The 23,203-nt window shown below is 41.4% G+C and overlaps 2 protein-coding genes across 3 annotated transcripts in view; both read right to left on the reverse strand.

The window, feature by feature from the left end:
- EIF2B3 (eukaryotic translation initiation factor 2B subunit gamma) overlaps window positions 1-23,203 on the reverse strand; it is a 601,892-nt gene that overhangs the window by 384,481 nt on the left and 194,208 nt on the right. The gene's annotated exons all lie outside the window — the stretch shown is intronic.
- PTCH2 (patched 2) overlaps window positions 1-23,203 on the reverse strand; it is a 78,913-nt gene that overhangs the window by 15,471 nt on the left and 40,239 nt on the right. For both annotated transcript variants that reach the window (XR_006103482.1, XM_042462825.1), the window contains exons 3-14: window positions 21,293-21,482; window positions 20,934-21,003; window positions 19,930-20,021; window positions 10,909-11,104; window positions 6,898-7,019; window positions 4,097-4,244; window positions 3,172-3,303; window positions 2,891-3,046; window positions 2,342-2,434; window positions 2,097-2,222; window positions 1,243-1,361; window positions 333-735 (exon numbers count right to left, since the gene is read on the reverse strand). Coding sequence is in view for 1 of the 2 variants with exons in the window: in XM_042462825.1 (XP_042318759.1) it covers window positions 333-735; window positions 1,243-1,361; window positions 2,097-2,222; window positions 2,342-2,434; window positions 2,891-3,046; window positions 3,172-3,303; window positions 4,097-4,244; window positions 6,898-7,019; window positions 10,909-11,104; window positions 19,930-20,021; window positions 20,934-21,003; window positions 21,293-21,482 (1,847 nt within the window). In the remaining variant the exon portion in view is untranslated. The remainder of the gene's footprint in view (window positions 1-332; window positions 736-1,242; window positions 1,362-2,096; window positions 2,223-2,341; window positions 2,435-2,890; window positions 3,047-3,171; window positions 3,304-4,096; window positions 4,245-6,897; window positions 7,020-10,908; window positions 11,105-19,929; window positions 20,022-20,933; window positions 21,004-21,292; window positions 21,483-23,203) is intronic.

Below are 23,203 nucleotides of genomic sequence, written 5' to 3' on the forward strand. Positions count from 1 at the left end.
GGCAAGGTATTTTCGGGCAATGGGAAGTCAGTTTGAATGCAATTCAAATTCACGTAAATTAGTTGAACTAGTGAATTCATGTGAATGCGTTCTGGTCCCCCTTTCTTTTCATTCAAAATTAAGAGAAATTCCTCCCGTGTGATAAACTCCTCAGAGGGTGGTAAGGGAAACACAGATCCCATCTACAATTGGCTATAAAAGTCTGGAAGCCCTAGTTCTACACTGAGGGGAATCATGCCCAGACTGCACAGACTTGCTACTCAAAATTTTGCCCACTTCTTTTTCCTGTATAGGGCACCATGCCACCAAGCCCCTTCAGAATGGCTGCCTACCTTAGTTTGGCTCTGAAGTAGAATGGGTGCGTATTTGTCCCGAGAAAAGCTGGAGAGGTTCCACTGACAAAAGGGCAATGGCACACAATCCTGGGCACCTTTGCCCTCTTCCACTTGTGCCAGAAGATCACGGGTTGAGCTTGCAGGAGTGAAGATTTGTGAGCCCAGAGGGTTGGCAGGTAGCAGAGTGGAAGGAGTGGTGAAGACATGCTGCGTGGGTGGTAAGATGGTAACCACGTGGTGCCCAGAGGGATCACACTGTGTGAAGGCCTGCACTGTAGTCGTAATACGGGTGCTGGTGGCCAGTGCTGGGTGACCATGTGGGTAAGAGGGTATGGTGTGGTTATCATTTGCATCAGCATATTCTTGTGGTTGGATTTGGATGACGCGGGAGGAGCAGAGGCTGTGAATAGAAGAGGACACTGAGAAACTACTAGGGTAGGTCCTTCTCAAGTGGACATACTGTAAAAGTTCATTTCCTAGTACAGATTCTCCACGTTGCTGTAACGATCACAATGGTCTAGTCTGTGGATAGTCAAATCCTTTGGATGCAAGTTACAAGCCCTTCCCCCATATATATTTAGAGGATGTCTAATGGTTTTTCCAAGTATGGTTACTCTATATGTATTTTGATCTGTTTTTAGAGACAAACTTTTGTCCCAGTAAAGAATACTATCCTCAAAATTTTGGAACACCACTACTGCCTGTGCTTTTGATGCTTTGGGTGTTCCTCCCCTCCCTCCTGTTGTTCTGCCCCATGACTTTCCCAAACCACTGTTCCCATGGATAATACTGCTTCCTTCTTCCAGGAGATTTGATGATTGCCCAGCTTTGACCTGGTGCAAGAATGCCCCCTCACAAAGGATGGTATTTAGGATTTTCTTGTTTCATTCAACTCTAAACACAGTACCTGTAGAAGCAGCACAAAATGTCAAGCCGCTTATTTTCACGTCGGTGAAGGTCCAAGCTCAGGATAGCAGGAAAAATGAATAACATCATGGCAAAATTAAAAACAACCACAACAGCAGCCTACAGCAGTGAAGATAAGAAAAAGAAGAGGAATTGAGACAATTGAGACAATCTGAAGAGCTTGGACCATTTTGCAGTACTAGTTTCCTTAAAGCAAACAGTTCTCCCCGCTTTCTAGCTAAGATGGTGAAAATTACATATGACATTATGAATGTGTTTTGCCTTTGAGTCTGAGTGTTTTATTTTACGAATAACCAGTGCAAAAGCGAAGAAGGTAGCTGTATGGTGGTTCATAAAATAAAACCATTGAGTCCCACCCACACAGCACTCCCAAGCAGGTCATCCACTTCCTATTAGCAGGGTTTGGCTAGAGCAGGGATGGAAAACTCAGGTCTTGGGGCCAAATTGGTCCTCTTAGAGTCCTAGAGCAGGTCATCTAGTCTTCCACAGATGGTCATGCCCCCTTTTGCTAATATACCATCATTTGGAGTTTTACTAGCCTTTGTACATGGTTTTTCCTAATTCTAAAATATCAGAATGCCTGCTCTAAGACTCAGTACTAGTTGTAAAAGCTTTCATCTATTAAACTATAATATCCTGGTATTTTTGGTTCCATCCTTGTGTCTTCGACCCACCCAGCACTAGAATGCAACTTAATACATTCTCTGTAATCAAATTTGGCCCTTAGGCTGAAAGATGTTCCTCAGTCTTGGCCTACAGTAAGGTAAGACTCATGGGTATAGGCACTGGGTTCAGGCACATCTGCATGGAAGAAGTGCAAGCAGAGTTGCTTACCTGCAGAGAGAAAGCACGCAGAGCTGGGATAGGCACAAGGGCAGCCATGAAGAAGGCAATCATGTTATTGATGGAGGTGAGTGCTACACTGGTGCCGCTGCGCCGTAGGCATTCACCAGTCCGCTCCTGTGTTGGAAAGGTGCAAATGAGAAAGAATGAGCACAGAGTGAAAGATGGGCCTGAAAATATGAACAAGAAGCCACAGAAACCCAAAGAATTACACAATAATAGGTACATAGTCTCACCTTGATGGGAACATGTTGGCTGGTCTCTGTGAAGGCATGTGCCAGCAAGAACATATCATCCACACCAATGCCCAGTGCAAGGAAAGGCAGTACCTGTCCAGAGATGGAGGGAAATGCATCAGTATCTGAATTCAAAGTGCTGGTATGACATCTGAAATTCTAAGTGGCCTGCATGCATGATACCAAAAGGTGTGCCTCTCCCTTTATTTGCCTGTCCAGTTCTGCTGGAGGGACTTTTCTCTTTGTCCTACACTGTGTAAGGATTTGGGAGTGCTAGTTTTGGAGTGATTCCTTCTCTTCCTGAAGGCAGATCAAATGCAAGAAAACTGTCTGCATACATGGCAGTTCTGCTTTCCCACTCCCACCAGAATCTCCATCTCCCAAAAGGCTTTGGCTGAAAACTGGACAAAAATGGCCAAGGGGCACTGACTTGCAGTGCTCTGTCATGTGCCATTTGGGCCTCCCTCAAGCTGCCCAACCCTGTGACAGAGAGTAAGTCTAGCAAGGGTTGGCATGAGGGAAGGTGAACCTTGCCAGGGCATGACATACCTGGGTGGTGGCTGCATTGAATGAGATTCCTAGCAAGCAACAAAATCCAAGTCCTGCTGCCACTGAAAGGGCAACTAGAAGAACCCCAGCCAAGCCAACAGCACCCTGTGATTTGGAGCAGTCCCAACGCAGCATGGTGACACAGGCATATGCCAGCTGGAAGAAGATGAAAGTTATAATTAATACAGAGAAGGGTGTGGATGGGAAGACTGCACACTAGCCCACAACAGGCAGAAAAGGGTCTAGGACAGCAAAGACAGTGGAAAAAAGCTGTTACATACCATCAGCAGGTACCCGCCAGCCACACGAATGGCACTCACATCTGAGAAGGATTTCATGATGTCGTTGAGTGTGGTGGTGGAGAAAGCATGAATGGTCTGGGAGGAATTTGCAGGGAGGGATTCCTGGGCCAACTGGAAAGAAACAATAATGGTGAAATACTGGGAGACAAGGATAGCTTTCTCAGTGGTTTCATTCATACCAGGTTTCTTCTCACACAGATCTATGCGATAGATCCATTTACATGCCTGCCACAATCATAACATGGGGGAATCTGCTTCTTGGTGAAGCATCTGTTTCCCAGTGAAGGAATTTGTTTATAACAAGCATGCTATCTATTCACATGCATCTGCAGGATTTGATTTCTTAGATTTCATCCAACCCAACATGTCACTAATATTCACTCATATCGTCACATAAAACCTACTAAAGTACATCAGATCTTTCCCCACTGTCAGGAATCCATTCTGTGTAATTCTCATAATTAATTTGGTGTCACCAGGCCAAAAGGTCACAAAATATCCAAAGTGGATCATAGGCATGAATAATCCCATATGATGAGAGACTTGTCATGACCAAAACAGGCTGAGCAACTCTCAGTCTGAGGACCCAAACTCTCAGACTGAGGAATAACTGAGCAGTCTTTCACCCAGGAAGTATCTGTTCTGCATGCCATTCTACATACTCCCTGGCATTCTTGAATTTACAGGTACACAATCTTTTACATTTATAAATGTGTATTGGGCATGCAGTTTCCACCAGCATGGATCCACATGCACTTCTCCAATTCCCTAGACTTTTCCCAGATTCGTTATTTCAGCCTTTTGCAGATACCTTTGTGCTCTCACTCACACCCACAGGCACTTTATTTACCCCAAGCAGCCCCAAAGCCTCTGCACCAATGCTACACCCCTCTTCTCATCTCACCTCAACAAACTCCCGTTGCCAGGCTTCCAGCACCGCAGCTGCCTTCTCCTCACTCCAGATGATATCATGTATCTCGTAGTCATCCCGATAGTGCTCAAAGAGCTGTCGTGGGCTCATTAGCAGGAACATGCTTTGCAGGGCTTCAGCGCTGCAGAAAGAGAAGCTGGCTCAGGCAAGGAGGCAGGAGTCCCGTCAACTATGGATCTAAAGCAAGGACGGGGAACCCTGTGGTCCACCAGATGTTGTTGAACTGAAGTTCCCATCATACCTCACCACTGGCTATGCTGGCTAAAGCTGATTGGAGCTACATGTTCCCCAATGCTGCTTTAAAGGGTTAGGTCTCGCTAACCTATTCCTAATTGCCATCCTTCGTCTTTCATAATAAGACCCAATTTGGAATTGGTTCCCATGTTTTCTTCAGTGATTCTTTCAGTCCACTATCCCTGTCTAAATGTATACAAAATATATGTCAGTCAGGTTCCATGGAAACCAAATTACTGCATTAGCCTCCAAACACAGCACTGAGGGTAGGGAAAGCTTTCCTAACATGCCTTTGATTGCCAATGGGCATTTGATTTGAGCTTGTGGCAATTTGCACATAGGTCACTAATAGTATGAGAATAAATACCTGTGTGTTCTGAAAAGGAAGCCTCCAAATTGGGTGCATTCCAAAATAGCAAGGTACATGCAAGTACAATTGGAGACTTAATAATACATTATTGAACGATGGAAAAATAAGATTAGAGGCGAAAGAAGTCTTTAAAAATTACTTTAAAGAAAATTTAAACATCGAAGCTTTTTTAAAGAATATTTGGGATGCCTCAAAGGCAGTAATTCGTGTTTTTTTTTATCAAAAAAGGTGCGCAACTAAAAAAAAATAAAAATAAGAACTTAGCGGATTTGCAAAACCAATTGAAAGTAAAAGACAGAGAATTATTGAGAGATAGTGGTAATGTATTTGCTAAATATGGTATTGAATGTGAATTTGGAGAAAAGGTATGGGAAATTGCTGTTTTATATGATTTCAGCAGCCAGGATACTTTTTGCTTCTCATTGGAAGGATACACAACATATAACATGGGAAGATTGGTATATGAAACTTTTGGAATACATGGAAATGGATAAACTCACTTGTCTCTTGAGAAACCTGGACTGGAATAAAACAAAAAAAGTATGGAACCCTCTTATGACTTATATGAAAAAGGAGAATTTATTTTCTAACTTTGGTAATGAAGAAGACCCATTTCATGTAGGATATTTCTCTCTATATATATGTAATTAAAGCTCAGAGGCAACCGACTTGGAATAACATATGTTTAATTTTATATATTATTACAACAAGCTTGTAAGAATTACTTATACTTATGGCAGATAAATGTATTAGGAAAACCAATTTGACACAAGCATATCCCCTCTTCTTTAGGAAATCAAAAATTTTATTGCTTTATATAATGCTGATGGAAACGGCTATATGTGTTTTGTTTTTTATTTGTTGTACGTTTTGTGGTTCAATGTCGTTTGTTTGCTGTTTGTGTTTTTAAGAAAACTTTCAATAAAGATAATTAAGAAAAAACAACAAAATATATGTCAGTCAGGTTCCATGGAAACCAAATTACTGGATTAGCCTCCAAACACAGCACTGAGGGTAGGGAAAGCTTTCCTAACATGCCTTTAATTGCCAATGGGCATTTGATTTGAGCTTGTGGCAATTTGCACATAGGTCACTAATAGTATGAGAATAAGTACCTGTGTGTTCTGAAAAGGAAGCCTCCAAATTGGGTGCATTCCAAAATAGCATGGAAGGAACTTAAAATTGCTGAAAATGTACCTCCTTGTAATTTTAGAAGAGCCAGGTGTATTTCATACATGAACATTAAGCTTTGAGCATTAAGAAAGCAACCATATTTTCTGCCACTTTCTGGCAACTTCCTTGCATACTATTTTAAAAGAAGAATAAGGTCCTATATTATCTTTCTCATCATAGTTTTGTCATTGTCATCATCCCTTACACAGTCTTTGTTTCTAATTTTGTCTCCATTTCTTAGCAATCTTTGGCCATGCCAAGAGTGGAAGCCTTCAAGGATACTTCCATTCTTAAAAAATTCCTTCTGGCAAGAACCTTGTGGTGTGAGAAATGTCCATGATGTAATTGCCTTATCAGTGAGCAGAATGTTCTGCATCAAAGTAAATTAGCACTGCAGGTTGGAAGGCTGTGGATGCATCATGGGATGCAGTACTAACTGCAGAGTCTGGGCATCTGGAGCCAACTTTAAAATCTGTACTGGTCTAGATGCATTTGAGATCCTCTAAGCTGTGGATTGCTACAAGCAGGTGTCTGAGCTGCAAGACAACATCCACATCAGCCGGAAGGGACTGGAGTGGGCAGAGGCAAAGGGAGGACAGCTGAGGGAGTCTCAGGGATCAACACAAATTCCATGGTTCAAGAATGCCTGCCAGTTGCTACTGGGGTCAGGTCATGGACATGGACTCCTGCACTCACAAGAATATCAATCTCCACACCTTTGATTTACAAGCTGGCTCAGGAGGGTAGTTTATCCCCATCCTCAATTGTGAGAGGAATAGTGAGTCCAATCTGCTTATAGCAGCCATGCCTTGCCTTCCCAGCCATTCCCTATGAAATAGCAAAGTTTATGACTTTACCATCTTTATTCTCATTAACCATGCCACTGAGCCCACTTGCAAGGAAAAACCATTTGCCCTTCAGAAAGAATTCCTTAGCTCTCATGTCATTTTAGACCTCTTCTTGACATCATGCATGGACACACATACACACAACTTACCTCTGTAGTTTGCCCTCAGAATCCTTTACTGTGCCACCCAGAATCAACTCCTCTTGCCAGTGCATGTATTTTTGGGAGAAGCCATGGCAGCCACCTGTGAGCTCAGAGGGTATGTCTGGTTCCTGGTGGATGCAGTAAGAAGAAACTGTAAGATGGCAGCATTAATTTAGCCTATGAGCACATACAGTTTAGATTGGTATTAAAGATTACACCACAGTTCCATTAACTCTCTTCTGAAAAGCTCTGCATGAATTCCCTGCCTCTTCGTTCTCACAGTGTGGATTTATTGTAACCACTGAAACAGAACTGTTTTGCTTCAGAATAAGTGATATTATTCTCCTCTCAGTTATGTAACCTCAAATTGACAACAACTATCCAATGCAATAACGTTGACTCTGAAATAACTAAGTAGTTTTTTTTAATATCAGGGATCAAAATAATACATTTTTGGAGCAGGCTAATGTCTGCCCAGGATGAGGTTACTTGACAGGTCATATAGCACTGCTGTATTTTTGCTTTCCAAAGTATATGTAAATCACATAGTATCTATGCAGAGAAATTAAACAGAGATAAGAAGACTGGAAGTTTCTAACTTTCACCCAAGAGTACTATGCTCTGGTTCTCTCCTGATACTTCTAAAAAACAAAGGCTCACAATTAATGTATGTCCCTCATCCTACAACCATCAGTAAGTCCTCTTTAATGCAACAATGCAAAACGCGTCAAGATTTCAGCCCTGCCCATGAAATCCTCAAAAACAATAGGATTTTTTTTTTAAAAAAACCTCAGATTCAAACATATCACTTACTTATTTGGATTATATTTATAACTTAACTTTCCTATAATGAACGAAAGCTGGTATATATTATTAACCTCCAATTTTACCCTCATAACAAACCTGTAAATTAGGCTAGGCTAAAAGATAATAACTGACTAACTCAAGGACACCCTGTGAGGGGGAGAGAGAATTGGAAACTACAGCCCAGTACAGACGAGCAATTTGCGGTGTCCTCATCACGAACTAGGGCTAGATGAGGCTGGGCATTTAAATGCGCAGCAGCCCTAGTCCACAAGGATGCCACAATCATGGCTTGCCGCCCTCCACATGGTGCTGCTTGCCGCCCTCCATAATGGCGCCGCTGGCAGGAAGTGATGCGATTGGGGTACATGCGTGTGCCAATCGTGCCCCTTCCAAGAAGCTGCTTTAGGAGAGGTTTTTTTGCTCCCAGGAGGGAGTGCATCGTTGCAGTGCCATTTGGTGGCTGCAGTAACAATGTGGGGCTAAAAGGGGTGGCACAGAGCTGCCCATTTGTCAAGCCCCTACATCTCTTACCCAAATGCATCTTTCACTTCTCATATTTTCATCCATCCACAATAATAATTTTTTTAAAAAAACTGCTTGCCCACTATCACATGGACAAATAGAGGTCTACCTTATGCTGATATTTAGTGAACAAAATAGAGAACTGTAAGAAGAATCACTAGACCTGATCCTGGTGAATTTACATAGCACAATCTTCCTAGTTCTCTCTCTTTGGAGCTGTGTGGCCCGCCCCTAAGGGGCAGCATGAAGGAGCCTCCTTTTTCACCAGATTGGGGCTGTGGCCCCAATCCAGCATTTCCAGGGCGCAAAAAGGAGCCACAAAAAGCAGCTCCTTTTGTGTCCTGGAAAGGGTGTACTAGCCCCCATGGCATGGCTTTACAGTGCTCCTTTGGCACTTTACCGTGCGGATGCAACACCAGAGGAGTGCTGTGATGCTGCGCATCTTGCTGTCCGGTGTGCGACATCATGCTGCCTGGGGGGTGGAGCTAGGGTGTGCATCCTGTAGATGCTATGCCCTGACTCCGCCCCCAACCCAGCCTTTAAGGCCACTGTGTACAGGGGTTAGACTGCAAAAGATGAGCAAATACAATATTTTTTGCATTTGACCAAGGAGTTGCCCTTGCAGAATCCACTCTATCTCATGTGTCTGTACACCAACACAGGAGCGAAGATCTGCACTTGCTTTGAAGCATACTGGGTGTTCCTTTCAATTCTAAAAAGCATCTCCTTCCTGCTTCTGTGGTGGCAGCAAAAGAAACTGGATAGCTGTAATGATAACAGTCTGGCTTTCATGCCCGGAAATGTGGAATTACGGCTGCAACTCCATCCTCCCACTCCCTGCACTTGCCCTCGGTCATATACGCTGTAATGTGTCTCAGTGTGTGTGTCTGCATGCGCGCGCGCACACACACACACACACACACTTTACACTCCCCTCTGCTCTCCAAAAACTTCTAAGCTGCCATCTGTTCTGGGACACATTCCAGCTATGACCACCTGCTGGCCAGCACTTGCACCGCGTCTGCCTGGATCAGCACCATCACTCCTGCTGATGTCTTCTTGGCGAAGTGCCATACATTCCACACCTCCTCATACCCCTGGATACTGAAGAGCAAAGCTAATGATGAAGGGAAAGAGATGAGGAGGAGGAAAAGGACCTCACAATTAGTTGAGCCCTTTTGGGGATGCACTGCCTGAAAAACATCCCCCCCCCTTTGTAAACCTATAACAATCAAATGAACTCTATGCCATGTTCTAGTTTATTCTCCTCTCCTTTCAGAGTCCAAGCAAGAGAACACTCTAGTTTTTTTACAGCCAGAATGGTAGGGCCTAAGTGTGTGAAGGAGAACAAATGTGGTATAGTATTTTCAGTGTTGGACTGGGACTCTGGGAGACTTGGGTTCAAATCTACAATCAGCCATTGAAACGCACTGGGTGACCTTGGGCAAGTCACACTCTCTCAGCCTCAGAAAAAGGCAATGGCAAACGCCTTCTAAATAAATCTTGCCAAGAAAACTCTCATAGGTTTGCCTCAGTCACCATAAGTCAGAAATGACTTGAAGGCACACAACAGCCACATATATGAGCTCATTTTGTGTATAACATTTTCCACTTTTTAATTAGGTAGGTTGATTTAAAAGCAACTATAGAATTTATACATCTGGTTGACTGTTACTCATCAACATGCTGGCCTATCAGGTTATTCTAGACATAATTCTGGCTGTAGATTACCATCCAAGGGAGAGGATTAGGTTGGGTTGGTTAAGGATAAGAATGCAATTCCACTACTCGCAAACGTGTTAAAAACAATTAAACCAATAAAATGAAAAATTGCAAAATATAATTGTAAAAAAAGCACTAAGAAGAGGAACAGCAAAACAACAACAACAATTTTTAAATCATTTGCTCATGGAAAGCTCTGGAGGATAAAATGGCCTTCACTTGTTGCCAAAAAACTAGTGTAGTGAGAGACAGTTTTATGCTGCGAAGATATTGCGCCATCTGTCTGTCTTTATCAAAAAGGACTTCCTCGAGTGGCCACCCTCCACACTTCTGAAAGTAAAAGCATCTCTTCCCTGCCTGTTTCACCTGGGCAAGCAACAACTTCATGGGCAGGGAGCATTTCAAATTGGGGAAAAGAACATAGGGCAAAAAGTTACATGCCATGTTTCTCAGCCCAACTGTCCCCATCAGATGTTTTGAACTAAAAAGACCACCTCCCAGGGGATCTGATCATAAATCTCCCATTTCCTTATATAGTTGATCTCTAATTGTAAGTAGAGAGGGCTATGATAGAAGGCTGTTTCCATCTGAAGAAACCAAAGCATCCCCTGCACACTGGAAACTAGAGGCAGAGAGGTTGTTTTCTCCTTGAATTGATTTTTTCTGTCTGTTTGTGCATCTACACTGTAGAAATAATGCAATTTGACACCACTTTAACTGCCATGACTCCATCCCACAGAGTCTTGGGATTTATAGTTTTGTGAGGTACCAGCACTCTTAGGAGAGAAAGCTAAAGACCTTTTAAATCTACAAATCCCAGGATTCCATAGGCTAGAACTACAGCACTTAAAGTGATGTCAAACTACTCTATTTTTAGAGGGTAGATGCACCCCCTGTCTGTCTGTGTTGCTCTTTCCACATATCCAAACACACATAATTTAGGAAACAACTCTAGCTCAAACCCACCTTCTTGTTTTGGCTGTTGGGGGCACTGGTAGGACATTCAGTGTCCAAGGGATCAAGGCAAGGGCGCTCCATATAGGCCTGACCAACCTCTGCCTTATCCAACATCTCCTTGAATCCTTCTAGTGATGCAAACTGACCCAGCTCCTCCATCAGCTGAATAGGGTCTAAGTTGGTCCACTGGATATCACGTCGACCCCTATAGAGAAACAGAACATTGTGGGTTAACAGGGCAGGGAAAGTAACCAGATAGCATCACACACTGATATTTCTGACCACAACTGCATTGTGATAATACAGTGCTATCTAGCAAAACAAAACAAAACAAAAAAAACCCCAAAAAACAACAACAATGTGACATGAATTGCCATCAATTGTCACACTACAACTGTGATGGATAGGATGTTGCAATATGAAGCTGATTCCTTTGTACTGTCTACCTTGAGTTAAAAGGCTGGACTTTATCAGTTTGGGGCTAAGAAACTAGCCCTCGAACCAGAGTCCTACAGATAACACTCTCCATTCTAAAAGAAGCATTTGTCATTTTCTGCAGAGAAAGAAAAAATTTTTTTTGATGCAACATAAATAAGAGCTAAGAAAGGATGTGTTTTGCTTCAGAACCATTGTAATGTTGAACATGCTGACAGGCCTGATCCATCTGCAAGATATGCTCATAAAACAACTGAAGCTGTATGGAGCTGTGGTTGATACACAGTAAGAGCAGGTTTATACTGTACCTTATGGCCCTGTCATTCCATAGTCACACAGTCACTCTCCTCAGCAGCACAACAGACTAAGAAAATCTCCCCTATTTACTCCAATTACAAATTACAAAAAAAGTATAATAACCTCCCTCACTTTAATGACTGCCCCACTTATTCCTCCATGACACACGCTAGGATAGCATGTACTTCTGTGTTCAATCATAACGCACAGCCATCAATATATACTGGTGCAGCGGGGAGGAATCAAGACGACAGAAAATACAGCTGTCTAGAACCCTAAAAAGCACCTTTTGATGGGGTCGCCATCCAAAAGCGGGGTCCGAAAAACCACTGTGCACAGGAACGCACATTGTTCTGACTAATCTTTCCTAGAGATCTTGAATACTGTGTATTCTTTGAGCTGTATTGATACAACATTGTTTCCCATAACAGAAGGAAGCAGTGTCTTCTCCAGAGGGGAAGCAGCACAACTCACATATAAGTTGTCAATAGGCAAAGTCACATACTCTGTTTCAACCATTGTCAATCCTGGTCAAGCACCCCTGAATGCTTTTGCATTTCATATCATGGATATGAAAATACCTTCATGGAAAGCACCTCTCTTACACTCCACAAACTACTTTTCCACAATGAGGAGGCCAGTTTCATGAACATTATGAATGATGTTCCTGGTTGTTAATTCATGGCTCTGCTGATCTATTAATTTCTAGGCAACCTCCTGGTACCTTCACCATGTCCATGGTAGGCAGAAAGTGAAGAAGGTGATTCTATTATAGAGCTGGTGCTATAATAAAGCTGCTAACATGCTGTCAAATTATTATCCAAGGCTGAGGAGTCCTTGCTGTCATTTTATGTAAATATTATTACTGTTGTTATTTTGGTTGGGCATTTTCCCTCTCACCCTCCAGGCTGAACATATACTGGATACAGTGGCTATTCCACTGGTTTAACATGTATTTCCAGCCCTGGAATAAGATACATATAGCATCATTCTGTAAAATGCCCTTGATCTGGCAAACTCTGTCTCAGATTGAGACATGACATTTGGCATGCATATGCTTATGTGTGTGAGATATAAATGCTCAGGTGAAAAACCTTGCTCTTGTGAGCAATTAAGTGCCAAAAACCGTATTTAAATTGACTGATGAATAAGCATCTGGAAAGGGAAAACCAGAAACAAAAGCTCCATGTGCAATTACAGTCTAGATTTTTCTCTTAATTCCACCAAAATTCTATTTTCCCTTCATTTTTTCCCCTTTTGTAATCTCAGAATAGCTGTGTGCTTCATACCTCTTCCACCCTCCCCCACGGGACAACATTTTAAAAAGTACCTTTACAGATCAATAGGCAGGTTACTACTTTTTGAGTCTAGGGACTGCTGTGAACATATGTCCAAGGCTAAACCTAACTGTATATCTGTACTGCAGAAGGCTGGAGCTTTGAGGGTCCTATGGAGAAACAAGAAGCCTAGCTTCAGAGTTTGGATGCTGAACACTGTCTTTCCTAAATGCAGAAAGATGGACAGTTCTATGAATCCATTACTTCTGTACATAGTGTTTATAGTGGTTCGTTCTGAGATTATTTGGCTTGTTAATTTTCTGACACAAGTATGACAAGGAAGTCTTGTGGTATACTGCAGAGGCCTAGGGCTGGCTCTATCAAGATGTTAGCACGCTGGTGTTAATTGCCCTGACTGGCTACACAAGACTCATTTAAGGGTGGGAGGGGTTTGCAGAGTGCAGGGATAGGGCTTCATTCCCTTTGTTCCCATGCATAACAGGATCAGGCATGCTGCTTTCATTTAGCATCTGGTTTGCTGTGCTAGCTCCAGAGGGACTGCTGGACAGAGCCTCCTCTTCACCAGGACTTGAACTGCATGTGTGTATGTGTTTATGCCCCCCCCCAACTATATATGTACTGGGGGGGGCTTCATTGAGTAGTCCAGAAGCAAAAAGCAAATTTGCAACAAAGACCGAAGAAGGGTTATTTGCTGCACATAGCACTTTGCCCAGTGAATTTGTGGGTAGGAATGCACACACAGTCATACACTCTCTCTTTTTGTTTGACTATAGCCAAGATTCTACATGGTCACACAGTTCCACATGCTGAACTCTGCTATAACTCCCATTATCAGCCCTAGGACTCACTGTTTTGCTATGACAGCCACCCCCATCACCATTTCATGGCTGGTGGAGAGTTAAAAGAATGGGAGAAGCATTTGGCTATGTTTCCATAACGAGACACAGGCTGAAGATATCTTCTGCCAAGATACACTGGAGTCCTCTGGACTCTCAGAAGATGATAACATTGGTTTGTGTTGGGCTATGAGAATGGATCCAGATGCTTCTGTGCTCTCCATTACTCTACACCAGCCATGAAATAGTTTAAGGTGGTAGTTACTGCAGCAATACAGTGAATCCTGAAGAAGATTTAGTCAATGAGCAGGAAGAAAAGGAATATCAACCTCCTCAACAACCAAAACATATATATATATTTGCATAAGGTTGAATTATGCTTGCATATGTCACTAACAAGATGCTGATTATGCAAGTGTATACCTGATTATATAAGTGTATACCTGCTACACTTGTTCTGAAAAGACAACACATGAAAGACATGGCATCTAACTAAATGATCTAACTAAATGGATAGCCTTGTCTGGATACAACTTCTTTAAAGGACAAATATGGAATTATCTCTTCCAGGGACACTTCAGCCAAAGACATAATTTTAACAGATGGGCTGTATGGAGAAGAGATCTTCGTCTTCACAGTTATAGGAACAGAACTGAAGTTTTTTTGTGGGTTTTTCCGGATATATTCTAGAAGAGTTTCTTCCTGATGTTTCACCAGCATCTGTGGCTGGCATCTTCAGAGAAGAACTGAAGTTTCCCTAACCATCAAAGGAAAGGCCTTACTTCTTTTACCAAAGCACTTCAGAGTCTGCTCATTTACAATCCTGAGGCACTGAATTCCCCAGGCTCATGTGAAAACTCAATTATTTTATTTCTAGTATGAACAATTCATCGCCAAATGGGGTTTCACCCCCACAAGCAGATTATTTTCTTGATCTGAAAGAAATCAAGCAATTATAGTAACTACCTACTTGTGAGTGAGAATGGGGCTTGAACAAGCTACTGAGAGAGTCACTCCATGACATTAAGCAACCAGTATATTGTATTTGGCACAACTTTGTTTTTTATTCTTATTCTCTGGGACCAAGATGGCAGCTGCAACTCAAATCCCTACATCTTATTTTCAGATCTACTTATGTTTGTCAGCTCCTTCTTTCCATTCTCTTTCATACAGCCTCTTTCCCAAGATGGCTGAAACATTTCATCTACACCATTAAATGCTCACAGATAGTGAGGCAGTTGTTTGCTCCTTCCCACCCCCTGGTGCTCTTTTCCACACTCTTATCTCCTATCTGCAGTAGATCAATACCTGCTGATAGATCAATATCAGCAATCAGCAAGAGGCAGCACAACAACTGAAGCTTCCTTTTGTGGGTACCTTGAGTAAAGCAACAGAACCAGAAGAACTTACTTAACTGTTGATTTACCAAGTTCCCATTGATTTAATGGGTTTTGCTTTACTTGGGAGTGACAACTGGATTTAGAGCTCTGTATCTACAAAAGCAAGGTGACAGGAGAAACTGACAATTATGATTTTGCCACTGTCTTCACTTTGTAGTGGGCAAACATGCAAAGCAGGAAGTTGTTAAAGTAATAGAAGCTCACTTGATACCATATCAGTTGAAGAAACTAGAGACACATCCCAAAGTGTATATGTTCTCAAAGGCTTTCTTCAAAGGCTATATAAAATTGTAATATAAGAAAACACATATATACATAATAAAACCATGCATAATTTTACAATATATGAAGTCATTATTACATCTGTATAATGACTATGGCCTGTACATACCTATTTAAAAATTTAACTTCAGAAATTTCTAGAGCTGAAACTTTCACCATTTGCTGCACAAAATAAAGAAACATGTACACTAAGGCTAAAGGTGTACTTTATGTGTCATCAGATGGTTGAAGGGGGAAGGGGGTGTGCTAGATAACAAGGACACTTTAGTCTTAGTTCACACGTTTCTTCTTTTCATCCAGAAAATGGTGTGAGTTTAAGCTCCAGAAATTTCTGAAGTTAAATTTTAAATAGGTATGTATAGACCATAAACTGTGTACAAATGTAATGATTTAATACAATGTAAAAGTATGCATTGCTATGTTATGCATTTATGTGTTGTCTCTTATTATGATTTTATATACCTTAAACCAGTGATTCCCAAATTTTAGTCCTCCAGGTGTTTTGGACTTCAATGCCCAGCAACCCCAGCCAACTTAGCCAACAGTTAGGAATTCTGGGAGCTGAAGTCCAAAACATCTGGTGGACAAAAGTTTGGTAACCACTGCCATAAAGGCACCAGATCCTATCTGCTCTTCAAAGCTAAGCAGGGTCAGTCCTGGCTAGTAGTTGGATTGGTGACTGCCAACAAATACCAGGTGCTATAAGGATGTAATTCAGAGGAAGGTACTGGCAAAACCACCTCTACATATTCCTTGCTTTAAAAAAACCCTGTTAAATTCATGGGGCTGCCATATGTTAACAGACAATCTGAAGGCATATACACACATACATACAGCCCCTGAAGAAGGCCTTTGACACAGAAGTGTTGAGCATTTTATCAATACAGTGGATCCTTGTTATATGCTGGGGTTTGGTTCCAAGATCCCCCGTGTATAACAAAATCCATGTATGCTCAAGTCCCATTAAGTATAATGACATAGCAAAATGGTGTCCCTAATAAAAAATGGAACATCAAGGTAAATTTATACTTTTTTGGAACATTTTCAAACTGTGTATGCTTAAATCTGTGTATAAAAAATCCGTGTATAAGAAGGGCCGACTGTACATTATCTATCTATTGAACACCTTGAAATGTGTCTCCTGTTTCTTCTACACAGTTTTCAGTGGGTGCTCCCCAGTTTTTGTTTCTGTCCTATCAGTTGGCAATTTTATTTAGATTGATGCACAATGCTGCAAAATAAGATGGCCCTATATCTGTAAAATGGGGGTAATTTTGCTTGCTGCCTGTCCATTCAGGATCAGAGCCTGAATAATATACCAGCAAAGCCTACCAAATTCCTGGAAGCCTTGATGGGCAAAGGTGGGTCTCTCAGGTTCTGCTGGGAGATCTGTCTATAACATTAGTGAGCCTACCAGGATTTTCTTTACCCACTTGTTTATTTTGTAACCAGACAAGCTCATGTAAGTCTGAGTACTGAAACAAAGAATCAATGCCACAAAACAGTGAGTTGCAACGCTCTCTCCTTCAGCAAGAATCGTGCAGCAAAATGTAGAGTCTTCTTGCTGTAACTCTATTTTTGGTTTTTAAAGAGAGTTGGGAGAAGCAAGACTCCAAGTTCCGGGAAGAAAGAAAGCACAGGCAGAGAAAGTCTTGTCATGCTTGGGGCAGAATCACTCTCCAATCATTCATGAAGGTCCCAAGAAGGTTCCTTCTTGCTTGATTCCCACATTCCAAACAGCCCAGCTCCTGCTCCCAAAGAGAGCTTCTTTTATCTGCTGTTTCTTGCTTCATTGAGCCAAGTCGGGCCCTTTTGTTTTTCCATAGATTGCTGCCCTTTGTTCTCTCAAGTTTTCGCTCCCTTTGCGTTAAAAGAAGGATGGGGGGGGGAGAGAGAGACCCTCAGTTGAACTGAAGCGGAAGCTGGATCTGGGGGAAAGACTCCCCCAATTTAGTAATTCACAAGCACACTTTGGGATATGTGTGTGCGCGCGTTTCTGTGTGTGTGCATGTATGAAACTTTTGAGATCCAAGAAGGGGGGCATTAGAGACATTATAAATAAACACAGAACCCAAGAGATTAGGTGCAGAAAGTAAGGGAGCAAGGACATGGCACTTAAATACTAAAGTGTTTCATGGAAGAAGAAGAAGGAGGAAAAAAACTTCCAAGAAAATCCTGACTTCCTTGCCAGCTGTCCTGAGATTGTGCAAGAAGCTGAGTAGTTATGCAAATTGTGTTCTTAAAGACTCATTACCTCATATGGTGGTTTTGTTTTTGTTTTTCTTGAAGGAAAGAGATCAATAAGAATTATAAGGTTCCTCTCCCCAGTCTATAAATTAGTGTACTGATGGTCGATGTTAATAGTCTCCCTTTTGCGGGGGGGGGGGGGGGGATGGGGAGAGATTTAGAATGACTCTCCTTTTTGTTCACCTAACACCCAATAATCATAGGGCTTAAACTGAATGGGGTGAAAGATGTCTCCTCACCTTGGGTTTAGGCTGATGTTGAGTTTGAGGGGAAACCCTGCATCCTACCCCAGCTCCTTTTCCCAGCTGATATTAGCCTCCCTCCTCTTTAATTTTTAAAAAATCCATTCTCTCCTCCTTCCCTAACTGTCCCCTTTCTCTCAACAGCAGGCTGAATAAAGCTACTATTCCATTTGTTGGGCAACTTGGAGCTTTCAAAGTATCATTAGCATGAGAATACGTGGTGTTGCCGTTTGCTGACAAAGCATAAGTCTCCAGGGCCCCTTATGGACAAACACACTTGTAAACAGAAAGAATGCTGGCTATTGTTCCTGGCCCTCCCTCCCCTCCAGTGCCTCCAGAGGGGCTGGTCCCCACATCTTTACTCTTTCTCCCTCTCCATCCTCCATTCTGTACACCTTAATAGAAACATAATTACAAGGCAGCAGGAGTAACACAACAAAGCAATTGGTCCCTAAGTAGGAACACTGGGGAGAGGAAGACAACAGGAGAAAGTGGCTTTCCTCTGGTTAGGAAATGGAGCAAGGAACAAGGGCTGGGGCCATGGATCTGTAGGAGAGTTAACACGGTGTAGTGGTCTGATTGTTGGACTAGGACTCTGGAGACCCGCTTGACCATGGAAACCCAGTGAGTTTAGGCAAGTCACACTCTCTCAGAGGAAGGCACCACTTTGCTTCCACTGAACAAATCTTGCCAAGAAAACCCTATGATAGGTTCCCCTTAGGGTTGCTATAAGTTAGGAATGTCTTGAAGACATACAACAAATCTCCCAATGGATCTAGATCTAAATTTTGCTAGGGATAAGTTAGATATGATGCCAGCATGCCACCACCTCTTTCTAAAGTGGTATTGCGAAACAGGATGGCACTGCAAGCCCTTTCCGACATGCTCTGATGGATTGTAAGAGGTAGAAAGCAATACTAATGCAGTCTACTATTCTGGAGGGAAATATGTAGGGGCCTCCAGCCTGTGCCATATCAGCCCTTTTCTTACTGAAAAGCATCAGTCCATATGTCGTAGAAGCCCTAGTCTAGGATCTTTCAAACCAGCTCCAAAGACACACGGATTAATCCAGCTATGATTCTGTGGCTGAAGGTAATTCCAGAAGCCACTGTGCTTTTGAGTAGGCCCATGGCCATGTTGCATTATGAGAATCTTTCCCCAAACCTCTTGATTAGGAAGTGCAGGCAAGCATTCCTGCCACATCTTCTTTGCTGGATGTGAATAAGAACTAGGATACTGCAGAAATTAAAAGTATGAGCTATGAGATGGAAAAACTCAGCTTGATTATCAGTACATCCATGAATTCAGCAGAAGACTTTGGGTAAGAAACTGTAAACATTTAGTATAGTCCACTTTCAGATTACAATGATGATACTGTTCACCTTTGCTATAATTTTTGCAATTATGCAAGTTAAGTATTCCAGGCATTTAGGAAGAGTGCTAAATGCTAATAATACTTTGCAGCCTGTAGAACAGTTTGAAAACACTCTCATCAGCCTCAAAGAGGCCGGGAGCGAGCAGGAAGACAAGGCTAGTATTTTCATCAGTTCCCATAGCCCAAACAAATTTATCCTATGGGAAACAAAGCAGAGACAGCTAATCATATCTCTCTAACATTACTGCACAGGCTCCAGTTAGAGAAGGAGCCTGCAGCTTCATTACTGGGGAAGCTCCCAATCTTTGTATTGGATGCTTATCTTATTATGGACTGCCCTTGTCTACAGGCTAGTTGACTGGTCCTTCATGGTCTGCATCCACACTGCTGAAATAATCCAATCTGGTAGTTTGTTGTGGCACCAGAGCTCTGTTCTGGTGCCTTAACAAACTATAATTCCCAGGATTCCACAGCCTTGAGCCATGGCAGTTAAAGTGGGGTCAAACCGGATTATTTCGGTAGCGCAAATACAGCCATAGTGAAACAGATATATATATATATATATATATATATATATATATATATATATATATATATATTTTAAAATCAGGTACTCACGGAAGGTAAGCAGAGCCGCCCTGCAGCTTGGCACCATCCCAGAAGCAATCTAGTGGGGTCACAATAACACAGGGAAAGAGCTTCTCGATCATCTGGAAATGAGAACAGAAAGTTATAGAGAAAATACACAAGTCCATCTTGCCAGTTCTCTTCAGTACACTGGGTCCCTCCCCTCCCCTCTGACTTGCTCCACTGTCACCAGCGTATGCTAAAACACACTTTGCTTCTTGCATTATCTTCCTCTCTTGTAATGTTTTGGAACAGATATGTACTTTGGGAACAAGAGATTCTCATCCCAAATACAGATACACACACGCAGTCCAAATGGATCCTCACATTGTTTAATGTCCTGAAAGCCATGTTCTAGTCAAATGGACTTCAGTGGGCCAATACAGCCCCAGAAAGCCTTCCCTGTGAAGGACATTAGCCTGCCTAAACATGGCAGTAAGTTCTTGTGGATAGTTGCATCAAAGACCAGCACTGCAGTCTCTTGCAATCCAGGCAGACAGAATATAAGCCCTTATCACCAAAGGTCAGGGCAGCACTGCTGAAAGCAGTTGGGGATAAAATGTGCTTTCCTCTTCCTACTCCCACAGCACATGGCAGGAAGAGAGATAAAGCCTCCTAATTAGCTCTTATCACAGATACACAGGAGAGATTGTTACCAGAATGAGGGGACTAGAAAAAAATGGAATATATACCGTCAGTGGAGAATGTCCCAGGTCTTCTGAGTCCCAAAGGATGCTTTGGGAAGCTCCCCCTTTGTGACAGCATCTCCCTCTCTCTTTTGGGGGGGGGGGGATAGAGGAGAGATTCCACTCTATTCCCATAGCAACTTAGATATCCTTTCCAGAACCCACCCAATTCTCCAGCCAACCAGCTTCTCTACAGGGAATTATTTATGCTGTTTAACAAAGAGAACTTTCTTAGCTGATCCATTTCATTTCTATGGGTACTAGTGCAATCTCTTTTTCTTCTGCAGATGCATCCCCTGGGGAACTCACCCGTGCAATCATGCCATTTTCAATTATGGGGACACCCGACTTGTAGCATATTTTGTTGAGATCCCAAGACCTGAAAGAAGAAGAAGACAATCAGGATGTTAGATGACTTTCTGGAAAGAGATGTGTGTGCTAATACAAATGCTGCATGATGATAGCAAAATGGATCCTCCCTATACAGAAGCACTATATCTCTGCATAAAAATGTTGGACACAATCATGAAAGGAAAGTCATAACCTTGATGTCTTGCTTGAAACCACGAAGAGTCTGGCTAGCAGAGCTAATGGGACCTTTGACTAATCCAGCAGCAACAACAAAATCTTATTATTAGTACACTTCAGAACTTGCATTTCAGACTCACTTTCCATAAAGTAAGACCTGTACTTTGCTAGCAGCTAGAGCAGCTTCAAGATGCATTGCCAAGGCTTCCAGGGTCAGAATGTTTTCTCCTTCATGTTTGGGAGTTTGTATCAGCATCTGTGATGTGTAGAGAGATTCTTCTCCCAGCTTTTCCTTCGTGTACCGAAGCTCCTGGCTGACACGGCTGCCCTCTGGAGAGAAAGAGAAAGAAAAAACCCTGTAGTTAATCTCTGTCTCTACAATCTAGGATGGGTCCCTCCAACAGAGAAGAGACACTGGAAATTAGCATCTGTTCCTAGGGTCACAACATACAGTTCTGTCATCCTTTAACACACTTAAAAATATTTTTGTTCCTTTTCTCAAGGATGCATTCCTCCCACACTCTGACTGGAGCTTCTAACTAATGTGTGTGAAGAGTTATTTGAAGTAGTTCTGGAAAGGAATTGCAGGGAAGGTCTCTTGCCTCATCCCCTGCTGGCTCACATTGGACAGGGTAGAAAGTATAAGGGGAGGTGGCTTTTCAGCCCAGGGGAGGAATGAATTCTACATTCACCTATAATGACAACAACGTGTTAAGTAATTGATTGGCTCCCTTTAGTACTTTTTTTTAATTATTCAGTATTTTTGAAATTTTACAAAACAAAAGAGATTTAATATTCTTTCCATACATACATGTACTTTTGCATCTCATTCATTTTTTCTTTAAAAAAAACACCCTAAATATCCCCTCAAGTGCACCCCGCCCCCGGAGCTATTCCCTTCTTTATACTCCATCAAAAATTTTAACTCCTCCTGTGGAAGTAATTTCCCATCTTATTTTCTTAATACATTTTCATTAATTTTTTTCCATATTTCATCAAAATCATTTCTTTTCCATAATCCTTTTTTTTTACTTTCAATTTACATGTTAATTTGTCATTAATTGCTAACTTTCAAACTTCTTTATACCGATCCTCCAATTTCACATTTATTTTTGTTTTCCAATTTCTTGCTATGATTAATCGCACAGCAGTAAACAAATTTGTTACAAGGTTTTTTTCTTCTTTCTTCTTTCCAATCTATTTCATTGTATATTGATAACAATACTAGGTTTGGTTTTCTATCTATCTTTATATTCATAATATTTTCTATCTCTAATATTACTATTTCCCAAAATTTTTGTACATATTTACATTGCCACCACATATGTATATATGATCCTACTTCCTGACAGCCTCTCCAACAATATCTTTGTTTGTACAAGTATTATGTAATGTCACTGGTGTCAAATACCATTTCCAAATCAATTTATAATAATTTTCCTTAATTTGCACCCATACATTTTTCAAATGTCTTTGTTTCCAAATCTTATTCCATTCATTATCACAAATTTTACATCCTAATTCATCTTCCCATATTTCTTTTAAAATAATTTGATTTAATTTTTCCTCTTATTCTCCATTAATATTTTATGTATTTTACTAGTTATACCTTTCATATTTTCATTTTCCTCCATTTCTTTTCCTTTCTGGATTATTTGTACAATTTGTGTATATTTTCCTTTCTATATTTTTTTCTTCCAGTTTTTAAACCATTGTTCTATTTGCATAAAATGTAACCAGGACATATTTATTCCCCTTAAATTTTCTTTTATATTTTCTTTTCCTATTTTTAATTCCATCCAATTTTCTATTTTATCTATTTTCCTTTCCTTTAATTCTTTATCTAATAGATCTTTTAAATTTTGGGGGAAAGATTTTTCCATTATTATTGGTGTTATCATTGAGTTTTCATTCATTAATCCTTTTTTATATTTATTCCATATTTCTAATATATTTTCATAAATGTGTTTTCAATTTCTTTAATTTCTTTCCTACTAAATTCTTTTTAAAAAAAATTCTCTATTTTCATGTCTATCTCTTCCCCCCCCCTC

This window comes from Sceloporus undulatus, chromosome 4 (assembly GCF_019175285.1).
Source record: "Sceloporus undulatus isolate JIND9_A2432 ecotype Alabama chromosome 4, SceUnd_v1.1, whole genome shotgun sequence".
Taxonomy (NCBI): domain Eukaryota; kingdom Metazoa; phylum Chordata; class Lepidosauria; order Squamata; family Phrynosomatidae; genus Sceloporus; species Sceloporus undulatus.